The following is a 22,495-nucleotide window of genomic DNA, read 5'->3' on the forward strand; positions in this document are numbered from 1 at the left end:
AAACTTCTTGAGTGTGGAGCTGTTAAAGCAAAATCATGACAATGTCAATACGTGTAGTTGTAGCCGTAGGTGACGGGGCAGAAACAATACCAGTAGATCTACCTGTGATTGGAGTTAGAGTACTTCATCAAATCTGACTAAGATTGAATCTGTTTTTGTGTCTTTTCTGTTGCAGCACAGACCTGTAACTCCACCACCAAACACCGCTGACCTGTTGTAAAAATACCTGGTGTAAATACTTTCTAGCAAGACAGACCGACTCTCATTCCTTGGAAGCAGACAGACCAGATTGGCCATGTCTTCGTGGTTTGGATTTGGGGCACCAAAGAGTAATCTGCCCAGTGTGACACCCCTTCAGGCCCAGAGGAGCAAGCAAATTGAGTCACTGAAGAATGTGAATCCAAAGTGAGGAGAAAAGGCAGATTCCATCAAATGATTTAGTTATATGCTCTTTATATTTTCATTCATGTGGGGGCGCTGTGGCATAGTGGATAAGACTCCCGACTCCCAATCGGATGACGCGAGTTTGAGTCCCCCGCCCAGTGCTTACGTCCTTGGACAAGATGTTTTTGCCCACCATGTCCCTCTCGACCCAGGTGTATAAATGGGTACCTGGCAAAACTGGGGTAATAATAATAATAATGGCAGGGCCCTCTGGTAGAGCAGTGGCAACACTGAAGAGGCTACCCTGGATAGATACCGGTTATTATTATTATTATTATTATTATTATTATTATTATTATTATTATTATTATTATTATCATCATCATCATGAAGTAGAAATGTATGAGGAAGATGAAACTTGTTATCTTTCTTTTTTTACTGTTGTATTTGAAAATGTAGGGAATCATCTTTTGACCAAGCTTCTTTTTTTTTTAACTTAAAGGGAAAAACAAAACGAAGAATGGACACTTTTGAAATCTACCTTTTGCTGAATTGAAAATTTGTTTTCCCTATTACTATTACATGGAGGAGATTATAAACTGATGGGTGGATATTTCCCTGAGAGAATTTATAAGTAGGAAGTGAGCAAGGAAAGGTCCCTTTTTCATGTCAAATTTCCCATATTTTTAAGAAGGTATAAACCATCAGTGTACTCTATCATCATATTATTATCAGAGTTTAGTATTCAGTGTTCACAGTATATATAATGTTGACATTCTAAAGATTGACTGCCGCAGCATCAAAATGCTCATTTAAAAACGATGAATACAAAAGTTAATGAAGCTTTGAATATGTTACCCTCTTTTTCAGTGTTGTGGAACTGAAGCGGGATGAAGAGTACAGAGTTACTTTCACCTGTGGTGGCAACCATGTTGCCTTTGCAATGTGAGTTCATTGTCTAGTTTGATTGTACCATTCTTTCCGTCTGCAATATGTTGCTGCCCTCTGGATTCATTGTTTACAATGTTCAACAACATTCTGTTTACAGTCTTCCCCACCCAACACACCCATTCTGTTTCATTCCTCAGTTTACAAATATTGCATAACTTATTATTTGTCCCCCGTTGTGTCATTGAATGTCTGATTGAATGTTATTTTGCTTCCAGTTAAACCTTCTTGTGTCAGCTTTCTTTTTCAGGCAAAATGTTGTAGGTACAGTGTATGGCCCAACAATTCTGAAATGAGATTTCACCCATAATTAGCAACTGGTATCATTGTCTTCATTTTATGAGATTGCAAAATTACTTATTGCCCTTACAAATTCCTTTTGCATCAGGAAGGGGGAAATGTACATAATTTCACAGTATGGATGAGTAATGTTCATGATGATGATCCAAAATGATGACGAGAATGATGAAAACTTTGATGTTGATCAGTGATTGCAATGAAGATGATATATGAATCATTATTAGGAAAGCCATATAATGTCAGGGAAATAAATATTTAGTTTTTGGGCAGATATGAATTTATTAGATGCTAAGCTTTAATTTGGTATGTAATTTGCGCTACTTCATTGCAAGGAAAATGTAAAAGAAAAAAATTAAAGGTTAGAAAGCTGTAAAGGGTACCAACATTGCCAAAGTCAACTCTACGCACATTTTTCCTCTGTTTATGATCTCCAAATTCATATGAGTAATATGATGATGCACCACATATGATTGATAACAAATGTAAGGAGAGAGTAGATGTTTCTATAACTGCTTCATAGACTTTCGCTTAGCAACTGAAATGACAAAAAGATTTAATTTTCCCTCATTTTGATCAGTTATTTACCACCAGAATTTCCTCAAGCCAAACCAATAATCACCGTTTCTCCACCAATGAGACATGGCTTTCTTGATGACTCCATGAAAGTTGTCCGATACCTGCCACTTGTCAATGTAAGTATCACTACATGTAAGATATGAGAGATTACAACAGAGTTAAGCACTGACAAATAATTGTTGTTAGTTTGTTATTGTTGTTTATGCACAAAGTCTCAGCTATAATTTGTACAGTTCAGTGTGAATACATATAGCGATCCTAGCATGAAGTCCAGTGTTCAACAGCAAACCAAAATATCATTCACCAATGTAAAACACGGCATACAAACTGTTCAAGCAGCTTGATTTTAGCTGTTTCTCTAATTTAGTGCAAACATTGTTATGAAAAGACATAAGAACCGAAGGCTTGCCTTCTTATGCATGTAACATTGATACACCTGTTTACTGTCTTCCTATGACCTCCACTCTTCTTCTTTTTTTTTTTCAATTGATAGTTCACCGTCATCACATAGCGATGTAAACATATTACAAAATATAAAATCACAATAGCATTACAAGAGGTGTAGCTTAGGTGGTATCACAAATTTATGACCATTTGTGACGGTCAAACCTGTAATTGTACTCTGCATCCTTGTCCTAACAGTTCAGTGTCCAGACAGACCTTGGCCGAATGATTCACACCCTCATCCAAGACTTCAGCAAGCAACCAATGTTAATACAGCCAGACGTGCCCCAACAGTGAGTTAATCTATGTTTTCCTCTATTCAAACTCTGAATGGAGCAGAGTATTTTAAAAGTTTTTTTAGGGGGGTCTCTTTGTTTTTGCATTAAAGGTGCATTGAAGTAAGTTAAACTGTTTTGAATGAATAGTAAGCTATAATATTCAACCACAAACTAGCAAATTTGGCAGAAGCTTTGTATCAGTTAACTTTCATAGATAGAGTAAAACAAACAGTAGCAAACAGAATTACGAAGTAAGATGCAGCCTTACAGTTTTGCATGTTTTCCGAGAACAGTATTTTTCTGGACTCATTTGTATATGCAAATTACATGGAAATTAGATGAGGTGCTGATATTATGTCCTTACAGTCTCCCATTCGAATCTTTACTAAATACTTTTATGACATGAGTTCTGAAGAACAATTTATACTCTTATCATATTGTTCCACAGTTTCATCAATATAAAGCAATTAGACTGTAAGGGAGAGATGTTTATAGTCACTCAAATCGCATTGACAAGAGGAATGATTTTATATAGATTTTGTGCAAACTAGTGGGAAGTTGTGTAACAGCATCTCTTAAATATGGAATTTGAACTTGTGAATGTGATCGTTACTACTGTTTTCATGAAAATACTTGAAACTCGCAAATTCCATAACTTTAAGTCAAATATTAGTGAAACTTTTATGGTCTCATGTGTTTGATTTTACTCTAGGTATCAAAGCAAATCTGAATATGAGGAGCTCTGCTCCACAAATAGTTCCATTAGTTGCTCAGTCAAATGTACTAAATGTAATGCGTGAAACTATTCATATATCCCTCCAAAATAAATCTATCCTGATATTAAGAGACTTTGCGCAGCTTACCCTTCAAATCTGAGTCGTGTTTATGAATGTAAACAGTGACAGAACAGTGCATCCACTCACGTAATAAATCATTGAATTTAAAACTGTCATTTTTCTGTGATGCCTGATGCTCTGACTTGCAGGAGGCCCATGCCACCAGTTCCCCAGTACCAGCACTTCATACCCCAGCCATCAACATCACCCCAGCAGCTTCCCCCTCTTCAACAGTCAGTGGGGCCCCAGGGACCCTTCCAACCAGCCCCGCCCCACTCTCATCACACACCCCAACACATACAGATGCCCACCCCCCACTCTGGCTCTTCGGGATTCCCTGTACCCGGCCAGTTCCCGTCGCAGACACAAGCCCTACCGCAGCAACCGGTACCTTCTTTTCCATCTGCCACATCGATTCCCTCATCATCGACCACCACCATGGCATCACAGGCCTTGTCATCACCGACTCCCAGTGCAGTGAATGGTTCCATGCTTGAATCGGTGTTGCCTATCGTAGAACCCAACATACCAGTGCCTGGTATGTCCAGCATTAGAGGGCTGGTAAGTTTATCTCTTTCAGTATGTTTACAGACTACTCAGAAAGATTTTGGGAATTCCGGAGTACAACATTTCCAGTCTGTATCTTCAGTTGCCCTTACAATGAAAAATGGCCAATAATCGTCTTATTATGAACTTAATTCATATGTGACTTTACCTGGTTAGTGTAAACAGGGTGTGGTTTATACCTGTGCTTCTCAATCAGTGGGCCATGAAACTTTCTCAGATGGGCAGCAATTTTTGGTAAAAAATTAAATACAAATGATTAATGATTGATCTAACTGGGTCTCAAAGAAATTTGTAGGAGCCAAAGTGGGCCTCGGGCTGAAAAAAGTTGAGAAGCGTGGGTTTGTACAACTGGTATATTCTCCAGTCCCAATAGTTTTGACTTATGAAGAGTTGACTGTGTGTACATAAGAGTTGCTTTCCAGGTTGTGCATATTAATGAGTTGCCAGTCAATGAAATGATTGAGATGTTAAGAAAGATTTCATGTTGGAGAGGTGTGTTTTATTATCATTTGATATCTCGCTCAATGGTGTCTTGGATGTGTGATCCACTGCATTTTTTGTGCAGCAAAACGGGCACGCCTACTCCATGCCCCTCATCCCACCATCTTTCGACGACGTCCTCAAGGACCTCAGCCAGGATCAGCTGGAGGCGCTCCTGAGTGACGAGGAGGAGCTGGATGCCATCTTCCAGAAGCTTCCCCAGATCCAGAGGATGCTGGCAGAGCGCGCCCAGCTCTACCGGTCCTGTGAGGAGATCGCTGGTGAGTCTTGATTCAGGTCATAGGGGAGTGGCACAGAACCCATCCTGTCCTAGCCTTTTGTCAAGGCCCTCTCGCTGTATGATGATTATAACGGGCAAGCGAAGCGAGCCTAGCCGAGCGCGACAGCGCAAGGGCCTTTTGAGATCTTTTTCACAAATTATTATTCATGACATATGTACCCAACTGAGTAGTCATATTAATGGGTTCCGGTCGACCAATGGAATGGCGCGCTCCCCACGTCCTCCCATCTTGATGCTGTCCGGCCTGCTCGCATGCATCACTGACCAGCAGTGGAGGTCTGTGGCATGCATTCACCATATAGTTGGGTACCTAAGGGGGGGTCACCGTGCATCCCCCCCAGGACTCCTCGAAACTTACATTTTCAGGATCCTCATGACATACCAAAACATAATCAAGATGTTAACAGGAACGAAAAGTGGCTGTTCTAGGTGAAATTTAATGTATTCTATTGTTTTTCATAATTTCTTATGTATTTCCTTGTTTTTCAACTCTTTCATCTTTTGTTTTTTCTTTGTTTTTCTATTGGAAATTGTCACTGACCACTTTTCTACCATAATTAGCACAAAACTAATCAATGAAAGTGATTAATTGTGAAAATAATCAGGTTTTCATGACTTTCATGACAGAGCACCTGTTTTCCATAGGAAATGTACACAAAATCACAAAATTGTGCCCGTTTTGGGGGGACATTCCGTTACAATAATGGGTGTGACTTCGCAAAAGTATACGTGGATTTTGCAAATTTGGTCTCAAAAGTTGTGCGAGACTTGAACAAACAAAGTCAAGAAGCCTCGCAACAGATTTATAGCGCGAAACTTCGAGGGGGGGGGGGGCGGATCACCCCCCGTCCTTAAAGGGTTAATGTTGCATGAAAAAAATCAATGTTCACATAATCTCATTTTTAAGGAGGTGGTATGCTTTACTAAGTATTTATCCATATCTTTCTTTTTGATAAACCGAAAGTCACTCAACTTCGTGGGTGCGTTCGACATAAATGTATTTCTTCTGTTTCCAAGACAACAGGTGTGCTATATATATATATATGTATGTATGTAATATATATGTGCTTACATAGTAGGGTACCTAAGGGGGGGGGGGGGGGGGGTCACCGTGCACCCCCCCCCGACTCCTCGAAACTTACTTGACTTTGTTTTGTTCAAGTCTCACGCAACTTTCGAGACCAAATTTGCAACTTCCCCGCATACTTGTGCGAAGTCACACCCACTTTTGTAACGGAATGTCATCCCAAAACGGGCACAATTTTGTGCTTTTGTGTACATTTCCTATGGAAAACAGTGCTCTGTCATGAAAGTCATGAAAACCTGATTATTTTTACAATTAATCACTTTCATTGATTAGTTTTGTGCTAATTATGGTAGAAAAGTGGTCAGTGACAATTTCCAATAGAAAAACAAAGAAAAAACAAAAGTTGAAAAAGTTGAAAAACAAAGAAATACATAAGAAATTATGAAAAACAATAGAATACATTAAATTTCACCTAGAACAGCCACTTTTCGTTCCTGTTAACATCTTGATTATGTTTTGGTATGTCATGAGGATCATGAAAATTTAAGTTTTGAGGAGTCCTGGGGGGGATGCACGGTGACCCCCCCTTAGGTACCCAACTAATATGCAAATCGAGCTCGGGCAGACAGACAAGCAGATTGGTTGATTTTTGCTCCCCATATCGGGGAGCAAAAATTGGTAATTCAAAGGGCTAACATAAGAATACAAATCAGATCCCAAAAGGCCCTCGCGCTGTCCAACTCGGCTTAGCTCGCTTCGTTCGCCCCCATTTGCTCACCACCATACAGCAAGAGGGCCTTGGCAAAAGGCTAATCCTTTGCTAGACCGATAAATCTACCCCTTGTTCGGTGGCCTCTTGTCAACTGTACGGTCGGTAACACTCTGCTTTGTGAACTGTGCGATCTCTCCGCGCACATGCGAGTTCAGCAGTTTGAACTGGAGCAGAGTTCAAAGGTTGTTTTACCCGATAAAGCAAGCAAAATGGTGTTCTAATAACAGAAAAAGGGGAGGTCTACTCCGTTTCCTACTTGTCGTAGTTGAGTACGTAAGTCCACACTTCAGAGTGAATGGAAGATATCTGTCTGTTGTGAGGGGCCAGCCGTATTACTGACCATATAGTCAACAAGAGACCACCGAACAAGAGGCAGATTTATTGGTCTCATCCAGTCACGGGGGAACATTTCTGCAGAAATCATCATCTTGTCACCATTGAATTGGCACTTCTGAAATTAACTACACTTGTCATAGTGAAAAAAAAAATTTAGATTGAATTGATTACATATTTCATTAACTCTGTACAATATCAGGAAGAGATTTATAATCTGAGGCAGAAAACATTCACTTAAAAATATGTTGTTAATTTAAGAATTAATTATAAATTTAGCAATTTAGATTTTTTTTGTGTGTGCAATTTTGCCGTAAAAATACTATAAAGCTAGAAATATTTTGGGAATGAAATGTTCATGAATGGAGCCAACAGCCTTTTTTGTGGCGTGAAATTTTTGCAAATTGCCACTGGCATCCAATACATTATAGTGTGGACAAGAACTTTCGTGTCCATTTTTAATTTCACGAATCTTGGCTTTCATGAAATTCATGAAATTCAAATGTGCGCAAACATTTCTTGTTTTACAGTAAACAATGGTGACCCAGCCAAAGTAGAACTCAAGTGTAAGACAAGTTTTTATTTGACCTTATAAAGCACCATCAATGAATGATGAAATTATAATAAAAAGATACAAAGTCAAACAAACAATTTTTTTTTCGACAAACAGGTATTCATGCTACAATGTCAAGATTTAAATGACTGGTTAGAAAACCTCCTTTTGTTCAAATTCAATTTTTTTTTTAAACATCTGCAGAAATTAACTTGAGTTACCAGCCCAGAGTTGAGGCGCTTCAGCGAGATCTGGAAGAAAGAGTGAGGACGAGGACAGAGCTAAAGAACAAATTTGACATGAACTGTCTCCAACAACAACGTTTAAATGAGGTAAGCTTTAATGAAGTACACAGGAAACCTTGCTACAAGGAGATTGCCACCACTACCGAATTAAACCTGTTATAACCTGAACCTTTTTGTAAATATTGAAAAAAGAGACCAGCTCAATACAGTAATGGACAAAGGGGGCAGCTGAATTCACCTCACTTATAGTGGTACCTCATTGTAAGCGAGCTTGTTATAATGAGGATTTCTTGTATTATGTGTCCTATTGGAAAGAAACAAACAGATGTCCATTTTTTTACCCATAAAGATTGTACTCATCGATCTGCACTTTCACAAATATAAAGAAAGTTCTAAGATTTCTAAGATATTTTTCCTAACACTGTTTTTCTCATGTCAAGTGTGTCCTGTGTCAAGCAGGGCCCACTACCTATATGTGTATGCAATAATTGGATAGACTAGTAATAGTTCTGGCTACATATAATAATAATAATTATAATAGTGGCTACTTGTATAGCGCACAGGTCCACTTTTCAGTGCAAATCAAGCAGTTTATCAAATTATGTACACATAATTGAGATCAAATTAAAATATTAGTGTGAATAGATCAGTAGAATTCAATTTATGTGCTATAAGTAAGATGTGAGAATTGGCGACCATGACAGCAAATTTCATTCTACATTATAGTACGTGTTCATGTGATATGGCTATGCTTTAATATAGGCCTTGTATGTGAGTCAGCTAGTGGAAAAAAACAAGAAAAAACAGTTGTTTATGTATGTTGCTGAATTTTGTCTGTCATTCTAGCAATTAAAAGGTGTGGGTTCTGTCTGTTGTAGAAGAAGATGATGGTATTTAAATTGTAACACAAGCCTAATGATTTTGGAACGTCTATATGGTGCTTGGTGCACTATGGCATAGTGGATAAGACTCCCGACTCCCTATTTGAGGACCCGAGTTTGATTACCGCCCAGTGCTTACGTCCTTGGACAAAATGTTTTCACCCACCATGTCCCTTTTCAACCCAGGTGTATAAATGGGTATCTAGTAAATGCAAAGGGTAATAGTAATGGCAGGGCCCTGTGGTAGAGCAGTGGGAACACTAAAGAGGCTGCCCTGGATAGATAAGTTGACATCATCATCATCATTATCATCATCATTACTATACATTATTTATTTATTTTTAGTATTATTATTATTGTTATTATTATTGTTATTATTATTATTATCATTATTATTATTGGTATTATTATTATTATTGATATTATTATTATTATTATTATTATTATTATTATTATTATTATTATTATTATTATTATTATTATGATCATCATCATCATCATCATCATCATTATGTTGTTAACATTTTCTGTCCTTCCAGCAATGTTCCCTCCATCATCTCCTTGACAACATGCGAGTGTCTGCAGCGGATGCTGAGCACTTGTCAGATGACCTGGCAGAAAGATTCACCGACGACAAGATAAACCTAGAGGAATTCTTGAAACAGTTCAGTGAACAGAGGAGGGTAAGTGTGGTTTCAAATGATTGACAATTTCTTTCCCAACAACTTTTTTTTATTGATTTCTCTCCACAATTTCTTTCCGCAGGGCTTGTTATTGATCCACAATTTCTCTTCACAAAATTTTCCGTTCAAATGCCTTCCACAATATGTAGATAGTGGATGTCATCATAACTCAGATCACCAAGTGTCACTTTGACTTGTATACTTGTATGTTCGAGTAGAAGCTTTTAAAAACTGAAACTTATGGTGAATACAAAAACATGCTGGACAACTGTCTGTGTGTAACAGTACCCAAGTAGTAACCTTGTATCTCAAAAATGTCAAATGGGGCACTGAATGTCAAGCAGCCAAAGCATTATATCAAATGGGATAGCCTTTCCTTTGACATGCCATGGTGGCTTCATTTTGGGGGTAAGAGAGCTAAGATTTGGACAGGACATCACTTAACTGATTATCTGACCATTAATCCAAAAAAAGGCATTTTCACCAAAATTTGTGATGCAAGGTCTTGTCATCCCAGAGACAATATGGCACATACAGCATATCATAAGGCATTCTTATGTATGATAGTATTATGGAGCTTTGTTGTGTAGCTCCTATAACTGCGATAGACACGACTCCTCTATCAGACAAGAATTATGAATCTGTTGAATATCTGTCAAAAGCAAAACAAAACAGAAAAGATATATGTATAGTAAATTGTTTTTGTTTTATTTCATTTCCTTGTTCAGTTGTTACACATGAGAAGGGTGAAAGAGGAGAAGTTGGGACAACTGCTGAGCCAACAAGTCAATCCATCTCCAGGACGATTCTAAGTGATGGAGTGAAATAGCCACTAGTAGTGGACAAAGGTGTGGACGTGGTTCTTCGGACATTCCCAACTGGTAAATGACCCTTACCAGTTTCTTGCAGGTTTTTTAGCAGTTTTCCTGCTTCACTCATAACCAGTCGTTTTTCTCAGCCGTTGTCATTGTCAGTCATGTTTTTATGTCGCCACCGTCATACTTGACTCATGACCAGTCATTATCATCGTCGTCATTGTCGTCGTCGTCACCACTATCATCGTCATCAATGTCATTATTGGCCCGTCATCAGCATTGTCACATTGTCGCTATCAATATCATTATGATCTTTCTCCCCCTGTGTCATTGTTATTGAATAAGTGATCACCCTCATCACCTACATTATCAACATCCACCTCTATGTCATCATCACCATCATCATCATCATCATCACCATCATCATCATCATCATCATCGTCGTCATGCCATCTTGGTCAAATTGTAGACTGGCGGTCATCTCATTGTTAGGACTGGTTGTGACATTTTTTGTTTGGATTTTGTTTCACACATCACACACACACACACAAAATTTTTCTGTGTTGGAGGAACCCGGAGATGGGGTTATCATGCTTACACTGTTAGCCAGGACTGATCTCGCATCTCAGAGGGAGTGCATGGTGCACACCATTGCCCCTGACCAATGAGAAATGTTGCAAGACTGGGATAGGGAGATGGATTGAAATGTCTCCAAGACACCATCAGCTTATGTATGATGTTTACTAAGTTTACATCGTCACATAATTTGAAGCCTTTGGTAGGTTCCAGTGTCTGATTCAAGATAAGGAGCGGAAATTAAGGCTTGCATGTCCAGGGTCAACCAACTCCTGATTTGTCATCATGTGGTTGATGCCATGAGGGGAACAGTTAACAGCTGCCTAAAGCAGCTTTTAATACATTGACTTGTATGGAAGCACAGGCGGGATGGCAAAAATTTCCTTGTGATATCTGACATCTTGGTACATCAGCGTTCATTACATGGAGTTCTCCTGTAGTCGCTAGACAGTCGAAAAGGATGTCCGTGCAACTACATGTGGCTTTCCAAATACGAACTTATGCTCATCTCATAACCCATAAATGACGAACACTGGTTAGTTGCATGTGGGGTTCAGTTGGAAGCATCCGAACAATTCATAAAAGAGCTCAACTGGTCTGTGACTGTGATTTTATTGTCTTGTGGGGATTATCAAATGGCCATCCACATCATGCACTGTGGTATAGGGATGATACAGTTGAGAAAGCTGCAAATATCATGTGCTGTACCATGTATTTGTAGATGCCAAAGAATTTCAAGCAAATCGCGCCAAGGCACAAGCATGCCATTGCAAGTAAAGCTGTGATATTGACTGCATGAAGAGTGCTGAAATGTATTTGCATATTTTGTAAACTTTCATCTAGATATCTCTCTCCCTACATATATGGGACTAAGGGTTCAGTTCACTTATCGTGCACCAAGGCTTAATACATGTACAAGGGAAAATGGCTCTTGAGTTGTGTTACTCGAGTAAAGAGACATGCATAACTGATCCTTGAAAATCAACTGAATCTCGCCATCCGTTATGCTAATTATAGGTCTTGTTATTTCCTCAATGACAAGCCTGCAGAATCTGATTTTCAGCAGTAAATAAGTTGTATTTGCATGCTGTTTATTTGTGGAAGCACAGATGCACATATACTGGTCCTCGGCTTGCAGCCAAAGCCATTTCGTTTGCATAGGAAACATCGATTGGACACTCAATGAATGTTTAATAATCATGGTTGTAAGCCTGTTTTGCCAAGTACCATGATGCATGTTTCATGTCTGATTATAATATTGTTAGCCTTTTGTTAGAAAGAAAAAATTGTTTGTCCTCCGGAGTCTTTTATCGTTTCTTTTACTTTATTGGTTCTCGGGATTCTGTGAACTCTGCGGAACATACCCCTGACGACTGGATATGACCGATCTTTCGGTCAAGTCTTTTGTAAACCTTTAACAAATCTTGAAGGACCTCATCTAGTATCAAAATAGTGCAATTTAGCCATTAGCTTTTGTGACAAATAGGTACATGTATGTATAATGACATGACATAAAATGTTTTATTTCCTTTCACTTGCTTTTAAACACATTAACAGATCTTTCATGTGCATTGAAATAGATATGATTCACATGGAACATATATGTTCTAATGCTGAAATAAGACAATTATGTGATATGTGTACCTAACCATGAACTTTGCCCCTTTCTTGTCCCTCCTTATCTGTTTTGTTCTGAAGAGGTTCATACAGGCTTGATGTGTTCTAGGACTTTTCAAGGTAATTTTTATGTTCAAACAAAAGAGATATTGAAGGTGATAAAAAGAGAAAGAAATAAGTCCATCTCATACCTTGCAACTGGCATCCTTGGATTCTCACAAAATGGTGTATAGTGCACTTCCATCATAATGAAGTCCTCAGGACCAGCGGCTTTCTTTCGTTACATCGAACTTTCGTTATAGCTGAACAGTTAAGTGTATAAAACTAGATGATGATTTTGCGACCTGAATTTTTACTTCGTTGTAACAAGAATTTGATATACATGAGGTACACTGTACAGTGCTTTCGTTATAACAAGCAGTTACAACAAAATTCTGGTCACAACGAAATGAAAATTCAGGTCCCAAAATTATCATCTATACTTCTTCATATACAGTACTGTACTCTATTTGTTCAGTTATAACAAAATTTTGATGTGATGAAAGAGAACTACTAGTACCTTTCCTTAGGACTTCATTGAAATGGAAGTTGACTGTATTGCATGAAAAGTATCATGGTCATGGAACTATGCTCAATGTATTAGCCCACATAATGGCATGCCATACCAGTAATACAATCAAATACAGAACAGGCACTAACATTCAAATGGTTATGAGTTTTTCACTTATTTTCATATTTACAATATGTGTGAATTTTTGCTGAGATTCTGCTCCATGTACTATGTTCGCTTATATTTGAAACATGTTTAGGTGATTTCTTCTTACTATCACATGCTTATTATGTATCAACTTTTGTATTGTACACAATCATGTAAATTGTTATAAACAAATTATTTACACACCACGTTATGTGTGATGTACATTTGGTTCAAGTGGCAGTGGTGCCATAATGCAATAAACATCTATTTCAAATCGAGGTAGAAGTTTCCATTATTTTGAGTTCCACGTGTGTTTAAAGAGAACCTTGTCACATGACACACAACACACATACATACAAAGATCAGTATTAGTAGGCCAGCCAAGACGATTTTTTTTACTTTGGACGGCAAAATTTGTTAATGCTAAGTTTTCCAGCTGAAAGTCTTGCAAAAATACTCAAGTTTAGCGTACGGCCGGATGTCAAGCGCGTTTTTGCCGAAAAATGTCTTTTTTAGCACAAAATTTGAAAGAATGTAAAAAATCACGATTTTTATTTTTTTACCGAAATAAGTAATGGTTGATAAGTACCTTTCAAACTAGAAATGTGTTATCTTCCATTTCAAGTTTAGAACCTGACTAATATGTATTTGAATGTAGAATTTTTACACGCACATATATGGCGCAATGAAACATAAAAACTTGATTTACTCAAAATTGTACTTTGTAAAATCTACCAATATTTCAAAGTTTTTTTAAACTACCTAAATCAATCTATTAAAAAGTTTTTATTATTCCGAAATATAATATATATTCTGATATCTTATGCAGCAAAGAAATTACAAGATAAGGCGAAAGATAACTCGTTTTATGTTATCCTAAATGGGACGATGTATTTTTACCGGACGCGCATTTTGAATGAAAAATCGAATGTATAGCGTAAGCCCGTATATATTGTACATGGTATAGTGCGTGTAGGTATTTATCTTACATAATTGGCGAAGTCAATGGACAGGTTGGATAGCTGACTGCAAAACCCTTTGTGGCACCTTGATATGACTGAAATGTGCTTCTTCCCCACCCCCCCCCCCCAAAAAAAAAAAATAAAATCAGTAGTGTTGTTACCATGGCAACTGATCATCATTAGGTCACTCCCTGAAAATTTCAAATATTCATAATTGTAAAATGTATGAAAGTGTTGAAACATTTTGTGTGTGTGTGAAAAATGTGTCAATCTAACTAATCTATGTTTAACAATGAAACCCAAGAGTTATATAAAATTGTTTACTATGTTCGGAAATGGTTGTCATGGAAACCGTGATAACAAATCACATGTTACTGGGAAAAATTACGATACCAAATCTCCCATCCTGCATACTCACCCCTTCCCCCGAGAATGCTTTGGAATTCGTAATGCTATATAGTTTGCATTCTCAGGCCCTGAAACGGAGCCCTGCAAGGGATAGGCACGAAATCACTTTTACTTTTGTAATGTTCTAAGGCGAGGTGTTTGCATTTTATTTTGATTTATTCTCCCGCAGAAGACTTATACTAAATGTTTCTTTTATGATGGTTGATTGTTGACATGAACGTTGTTTGGAACGCACACTTAGTCGGCGACATAAAAATGTTATTTTGTATCCCGGATTTGTGTGAAAAAGTAAGGCAAATATCACCCTCAAAAGAGAAAATAAGAAGCGAAAAGGAAGTAGAAGTGAAATGCGTACAATGCAATAACAGCTTTATTTCCCCTTCCCATCATTAAGTCGGTTATATCATCGAGTCTATATTGCAGATTATATTAATCCTTGGCCAAGTTCTATGTCCTTGGAGCAGACATGTAACAACTTGTTTGTTTGCAATTCGATTTTTTTTCTATATTATCACAAATTTGTGAAAAAAAAATCATTTCAGTTATCACCAACACTCTAAATTCCCAGTCAACCAACAAAACGTACTACACAATGTGCACACGCCCGCAACCACCGTCTCAAACAGCGTTCACGAATGAAATACAGTAAACAGTAAACGAGGCAATTTCTCTTTTTTAAAGCAATGATTTGCCATTAGCGTACATTTACTAGAATAGCAGCACTTGACATCTATGTTGCTGGTTACCAAAATGCTGATTAGAATACCATACACAGTAAGAACATGCTTGAATCCTGCAAAATATATATAATTATTTCTCTTCAACAGTATTTCGTTTTGAAAGGTAAAGAACCTCAGTCTCCATTTGTGGACATCTAAAAACAAACAAAAAAATCCATCTGAAAGCAATCTTCTTAAATGATTAAAAGCTTTAGAAAAGAATGAGTCCTCAGTGAAAATGTCTTTCATGAACAAATCTCTGTGATATACATCAAAAGAGTTTGAAAAACAATACAAATTGCGCTGACTACATTAACTGCATTGACAGCCTCAATTTTTTTTTAATGTGACATATACTATAATGTGTCCAGCATCACAAACGTTACACCAGTTAGAAAAACAAAATGTTCTCTTTAAGCAATATTTCAATATCTCTATCTTTTTAAAAATTTTTGGTTACATATCCTAGCTAATTATGACTGTACGCTGTTGCATTGAACTTTCGTCAATGTACAACTAAATTAGAATGGTGACTGCCAAATTTTTAAAAATCTACTTTTAGTCTGATATTATTTTTGTGTTCTGCAGACCAGTGTGATAAGGTATCTGTACTGAATACTCGTCTCTCAATGAAGAAAAAAAAATCACCTCTCCAAAATGCATGGTACCGGTATTTCCCTCTAATACTTTCCCTCATTCCAAGTACCAGAATACATTGCTGGGGCCCTGAATAGCTAACATATATTACAGTATTACCAACATCATGACAATTATGGCACATGTGAAAGAAAACCTGGCAAAACATACATCTTGACCAGTACATTTTCTTTTCACTACTTCTTGTACTTGGCGTTTGGATTGAAACATTTTACTTATGTTCGTTCCTTTAAGCTACATACTGCTAGTATTCTTTTATATCTTAAACTAGAAAAGAAAAAACATGCTCTATGCTATTTCCCTTCAGATTCACCAACTGTTACTTTGTGAAATTTTCTCTTTTTAAGCACTTCAACGTGCAGTTTTTTTTTCTAACATGTCACATATTTTCCTCCATCTGATGAAGAAAGGCAAAGTTCACTTCCCTTTTGTTACCCCCCCCCCCCATAAAAACAAAAACAAAAGACATTCCAATCTGACAGGATTAAAATGTTGGCGTTTGGGCTTCAAAGGAAATAACAGGATCAATTTCCATGAACTACTAGTATGCGGCTTGTAACTGTGAGTCTCAAAGGCATGGTATAGTTTTGGTTGAGATGGAGATTCAGACTTTAACTTTTTGCAAGCAAATAAAAACAACTTATGAAATATGAAAGAGCATCAAATTCTTAGAGTAATTTGAAGTTTGTTTGATTAAAGTTCTTGGTTTTGAAACGGCCGAGAAATTTTTTTAAAAAGTGACACAGAATGATAATAATTAGAAGTGGGTGCCACCTTTATTAGGACCTCTTTGTTTTTGTACATCTCAGCCTTTTCAAAACCAATTTTTAACAAATAAATTTGGAATTCCTCTTGGTATTGTTTACTCTTTAATATTTCGTAACAGGGTTCTCATTATTTTACAAAATCTCCATATCAGCCCCCATCTCAACCAAAAGTAGGCCATCCCTCATCCCTTTAATGCTGCCATCAAAATTGGAAGTAGATCTACATCAAATCATATTGTATGCTCTTTGCCAAGTAGTGTTGTGCACATTTTGATATCAGGTCTTGTTTTACTTCATCACTAAGGGAAAAAAAAGAAAAAAAAAAGATTAGAAAAGAAGCATTTAATCTGGATTAGTAGAAATGTCTAATATATACACATGTCTTTTATATATTCAACTTCTATAATAGTTCTGAAAGCACATTGTGATTATATTTGAGAAGTTTAGATGGATGCATTCCACATGTAAGTTCAGGTTCTGATGACATCCTTCATACGGAATCTGGATGCGGACCGGATAGCCTGGCAGGGTTGTTTCTGGAGAGAGACAGAGAGAGAGAGAGAGAGAGAAAGAATGGTGTATCTGTCTTTACTTGATGAGGAAAGTGACATGGGCATTTTAATCTTTGGTGAAGACACAGTGACATATAGGCTAATAAAGACATACGGTTACTTGATTTCCTCTATATGTAGTGTTTCCTTGAAACTGTAAAGTATATTATTTTATACAGTAGATCCTAATTGTAGCAATTTAACCGTGAGTACACGATGAAATATAAAATGTAGGAAACTTTCATGATCCAAATATCCAATTCTTTCCATTAAGCTTTTTATTCCATTCAGAAGAATTTCAAGGTAGTGCTTGCCTGATACTGCAACTGGATACATTCAACACTTTCGTGCATATAATGTCCCTGTGACCTTTCACATCAATACCCTCATAACTAATCAAAGTCAAATTGCTTAGAGGTTATGGTAACTTTGCCATCCGAAGGTAAATATAATGTCATGGTAGCAATGCTCTACAGTCAATAAAAATCAGGGTTTCCCTGTAATTTACAATCAGCAGCAAAATCACAACAATAACTAAAATGCTACTTGTACAAGGCTCAGCAGGTAATCATCTCTTCTGTATAAAACCAAAGTTGAAGATGATCTGCTGAGTAAATGTTAAGTTATTGCAAGATGAGAATAGGACAGATGTGCGTGCGAATGATGACTGCAACAACATAAAAACTCCTGCAACCATCTTTGACAGAGGCTAAAAAAAAAATAATAATCAGCGTTAATTCATGTAAATCTTCGTTGTTGGAGTGATTGACTACATGCATATGCAGTACTGCATTCATTTAGCAAAACATGCGTTAATTTTCTGCCCAATGAACGATCGACAGTCAAAAATTTGGTCAAGATGTCAAAGGCTTGACAAAATATTCCAACATATTTGGGGTTTACATTTTACATGTACATGTATTATTGCTTACCTCCCACATTTCCTTTCGAAATAGAGTGCAGGATGCACAGATTAGAGGTTGGTAGTCAGGACATCTCTCTCTTTCTTTTTTCTCTCTCTCTCTCTCTTGTCCGTAGTTGGCTGTGGTTTGCAGGGTCCATTTTGTCCACTTTGTGCTAATTCTGGTCGAAAATACAATTAACAAAAACTTAAATAAGTTATCATTTTTATGAGTGAAACAGGATAATCATACTGCAACATAAACAAACACATTCATCATGAATTAGAATTAATCATCACGATCTCATGAATCCCTTAGTATGAGATTTTGGATCTTCAGGTCACTGTCAACATTAATTTGTCTTACATGTAATACATTAATCATGTCATTGTTATTATCATCTTTGATGCTCTAAAGCCATATCTTACTGAAAATGAATTATGTAGGATGGAAGTCATCTTGACACCTGTAATTCCTGTACACAAATATTTGATTGTATCATGCTCTCATTTGTATGTGGATTAGGATATGATTTCCTTGCATAAATCGATTTGTATTCATGAGATGATATTCCTAATTTCAAATCGATGACACTTACTTCTGAGCTGGAAAGGGCATTCACATCGCAGTCAAGACATCTTTCTATCTCCCCCTCACTCTAGTGGATGTGATCTCAAACTCAGCATGTCCATTTGTTGGTGACACCTTGATAAAAATAAAGAACAATACATCACAGCATATCACCCTTACGTCATACTTAACGCAACATAATAACAATGGAAAGTTAATTGATCTGTGACTACAGACGTATTTTCATTTGTGCACACATTAAACACTTGTGCCAATTGACATGGTTGAGAAATATTTCATTACATATAATATCTTACTTGATTACATTTATGTTTGATTTTTATATGATCTCATCTTCAGTAGATAGAATACCGTTCTTTCATATGATCCTCTACAATAGAACATGCAATGAATTTACAAGAAAACAAGAATACACATCCGATCATAGATTTGCTCCCCTTATTATATAAATGGAGATACACGTGTATAAGATTATTCTCCTCTCTTTGTTTGCAAAGTATTTGTACACTGCATTGTAATGCAACTGTCAAAGCGAAAACATGCTTGTTACAATTTATTCAAATGGAATAGGAATATTTGATACTCAATGTATTTAGATTTGGCATTATTTTCAACTGGGCACTGAAGTGATACATTTGATAATCAAACACTTAGTAAGTTAGTATTTAAAAGATATTTCAAATTAGACCGCTATTTAAGACATTTACCGTTTCTTACCTTCTGGTTGTTCTGCAATTTGTTGCAGGTAGAAAGAGCTCAGTCTTTACAATTAGATTTTGGCAAGTCAGAATAGGCATATGTCTCTCTCTTTGGTGAAGTTTGAAGACAAGACTCAGTCTGTCCACTTGTTGGTACATCTAGCTGAAAACAGAAATCAACATGACTCAAATAATTTTTTTTTCATCTTTAAAGCAGAGCATTATAAGCTAATAGTGAACAAAAAATAAAATCAATTTGAAATTTAATTGTTTTGAAAAGGCATCTTGACATTGACATAATTTTCTTTGTTTCCCATGCAAATCAATCATAACTAAAAATATATCTCTTTCATTAAGATGATATATATTTTTTTTTAGCTTTTTAAAAAGTTAAAAAAGAAGAAGATATTTAGGTTTCAGTGAGTCGGTATAAATGATCCATTAAAAATGTAATATTTACATTTTTTCAAATGAACCTTTATTCTTTGAGACATTAACATAAGAACTTGGTACTTATGAGTAAAGACATTTCTAAATAGTTTCTCTTTGACTAGATCTATTTGTAAACTAGAAGAGTACATGTAAATGATTCACAGATTAGGAGAGGTTGGCAGTCAGGACTGAACACTTTCTCTCTCTCTCTCTCTCTCTCTCTTTCAGGCATATTCGAATGGCAAGATCACTTGGTTGTAGACTCGCTTTTATATAAAACACCTAGGCCTAAATCCTAGACTCTTTTTCTGAACCCACAGGTCTACAAATACCAGAAAGAGTGGAATCAACCTTAGACCTCTGCTCTAGAGACTAATATTAGCCTAGATAATTCACGTTAGAGCTAATGTTAGGATCTTCTAATGTTAGATCTAACATGAACTTTTTGATCAAAGGTAGCCTACATATATAGTATAATTATTATGCATAGATTTTAGAACCTCTAGATGCCTAAACTTAGGTCTAGCTAGGCCTAGTAAGCTGGGTCTTTACAACAAAACTGCCTAGATATGAGTAGTAGATTACTAGAAACCTCTAACGTTAGGTAGAATCAGTGGCCCAGATCTTGACTAAGGTTAGACCTAGATCCTAATTCCAGACGCCAGCTATTTATGTTTCAGACCCCGGCCCTAGATTTTATATTGTAGGTCTAGTATATTAGACTCTAAACGTTGGTAGATCTACATCTACATCTTCTGTATAGTCTACAGCCCCTTGCCCTGGACCTGGCTCTAGCCCTACAAATAGAAATACATCTAACCAGCGCAGTAACGTTAGTAGTAGTGGACCTGTACTGTCCACGTTATACAACTGCTAATGTGCTAACGTTAGGTGTTAAGTTCATTGTGATTATACTACTAGTGTCATAGGGCCTAGCCCGATTGAATTGTTTTGGGATAATAACAGGCGTAGCCGTACATTCTAGCACTAACACTAACATTCGTCGTTAGAGTAACACTACCCCTACTAGCTAGAATGTCTAACACTAACGTTAGTATTAACAGTTAGAGAGAGTGTATTACCGTTAGATAGATTAGACCTAACAGTAGACGAGGATTCAGTCCAACTGCATGTGATGAGGCCATAAATTACAAACCTAGATCGAACTAACAAGACACCTAAATCTAGACGTAGACCTAATGTTTGTTAGGCCTCTTTTCGCACCGTGTCAAGACGTGCTTTACGGAATAATCGCTGTTCCACTAACAAACACCGCCGGCACGGTCGGGTGGCGGCCCGGGGGTTGGTAGGCATGCCCGCGCCCACGGGATCGGTGCGAAATACAGTAATTAAAGACATCGGCCTAACGTAGTACTAGCGCTTGAACCTTGATATTAACCAAGTCTCAGATCAAAGTTGTATATCTAACTAATAGATCAAAACAGATTTTTAAGTTCCGTTATGCAGTGCAATAAGGAACTATGTATTTATTTACTAAGTTACTTACATTCGAAGGAAATAGTCCCTTTTCCAGTCACCACGTTTCCAACTCAACGACCGAAACATGCAGCTCTCGCGCGAGAGATTTTACCTGTATGTAACTAGATCGTAGGGGTAGTGTGCGTGGTAGACGTACGCACACGTATTAAGTATTCGCGCGCACACAAGCTGCGCGGGGCTACTGGAAAATGCTCGGAAAATGCATTTTCTGAGTTCCTGCAAGTTCAGAGTTTTGATTAAAAGTAAAGATTTCTTCAAGAAAACTAGAAATAATATTGACACATTCAATTAAAGAAGCACTTGTAGTTTTATAAAACATTAAAGTACTTTTGGAAGATCATCTAATTAGCTTGGAAAAGCAAACTTTGCAGAACGTTAAGTAATCTGTGAATATTATTTCGAGAAAACAACACCCAAACATTTGAGAGCCCCATATATGGCTGTACAAAATGACTTTTTAAAATGCTAAGGAAACACATTTAAATTGCAATTTCATTACAAGGGACAATTGAAACTCATGATCTTTCAAATATCAATTGAATGCAAGCAAAAAATAAAAATCGTGATTTTTGACATGCTTCTGAATTTTGTGCTAAAAATGACATTTTTCGGCAAAAACGCGCGTGACATCCGGCCGTACGCTATTCCTTAGTATTTTTGCAAGACTTTCAGTATGAGAACGGAGCATTAACAAAAAATGCCGTCGAATCCTTATCTAGAGCCTTTTTTGAGGTTTGGCTGGTCTACTATATTGTATTATCCCACATACATGTGCTCATACTGCAATATTGAAAATAAATTCCACATAATACAATATACATCCATATTCTTTCCCTCTACATTGCAATAGACTCTAAACAATAACCCGTTGAGGACGGTTTGATTTTGCTACAACACACATTTCCCACAGACACTTGCCCGAGTATACTCGGGACTCGTCCTCAACGGGTCAATAGAAATAATACAAGTTGAAGGTGGTAACAAGGACTGTTTAA

General features: G+C 37.0%; 1 protein-coding gene and 1 long non-coding RNA gene across 2 annotated transcripts; one reads left to right on the forward strand and one right to left on the reverse strand.

Moving 5' to 3' along the window:
• Positions 1 to 181: 181 nt before the first annotated feature.
• LOC139724999 (vacuolar protein sorting-associated protein 37A-like) lies at positions 182 to 10,521 on the forward strand. The gene is made up of 9 exons (XM_071636091.1): positions 182 to 405; positions 1,255 to 1,329; positions 2,210 to 2,324; positions 2,851 to 2,945; positions 3,916 to 4,327; positions 4,899 to 5,094; positions 8,004 to 8,131; positions 9,465 to 9,608; positions 10,337 to 10,521. The coding sequence occupies exons 1-9, from the start codon at positions 296 to 298 to the stop codon at positions 10,418 to 10,420; spliced, it is 1,359 nt and encodes a 452-aa protein (XP_071492192.1). The 5' UTR covers positions 182 to 295; the 3' UTR covers positions 10,421 to 10,521.
• A 6,658-nt stretch (positions 10,522 to 17,179) lies between these two features.
• LOC139725019 (uncharacterized) lies at positions 17,180 to 21,578 on the reverse strand. The gene is made up of 5 exons (XR_011710529.1): positions 21,508 to 21,578; positions 19,588 to 19,731; positions 18,878 to 18,984; positions 18,310 to 18,460; positions 17,180 to 17,362 (listed from the first exon to the last, which is right to left on the reverse strand). It is a non-coding gene; the product is annotated as an uncharacterized lncRNA (long non-coding RNA).
• Positions 21,579 to 22,495: the final 917 nt, after the last annotated feature.

Source organism: Diadema antillarum, unplaced genomic scaffold, assembly GCF_040938485.1.
Source record: "Diadema antillarum isolate AM-2024a unplaced genomic scaffold, OU_Dant_1.0 seq00000009_RagTag, whole genome shotgun sequence".
In the NCBI taxonomy this organism is placed as follows: domain Eukaryota; kingdom Metazoa; phylum Echinodermata; class Echinoidea; order Diadematoida; family Diadematidae; genus Diadema; species Diadema antillarum.

Bases quoted from the DNA above. Each gene is read 5' to 3' on its own strand.
- LOC139724999 (XM_071636091.1), top strand. From the start codon at position 296: ATGTCTTCGTGGTTTGGATTTGGGGCACCAAAGAGTAATCTGCCCAGT. The intron at 2,325-2,850 runs GTAAGTATCACT...TTGTCCTAACAG, and splicing joins GATACCTGCCACTTGTCAAT to TTCAGTGTCCAGACAGACCT. The intron at 5,095-8,003 runs GTGAGTCTTGAT...AAACATCTGCAG, and splicing joins GTCCTGTGAGGAGATCGCTG to AAATTAACTTGAGTTACCAG.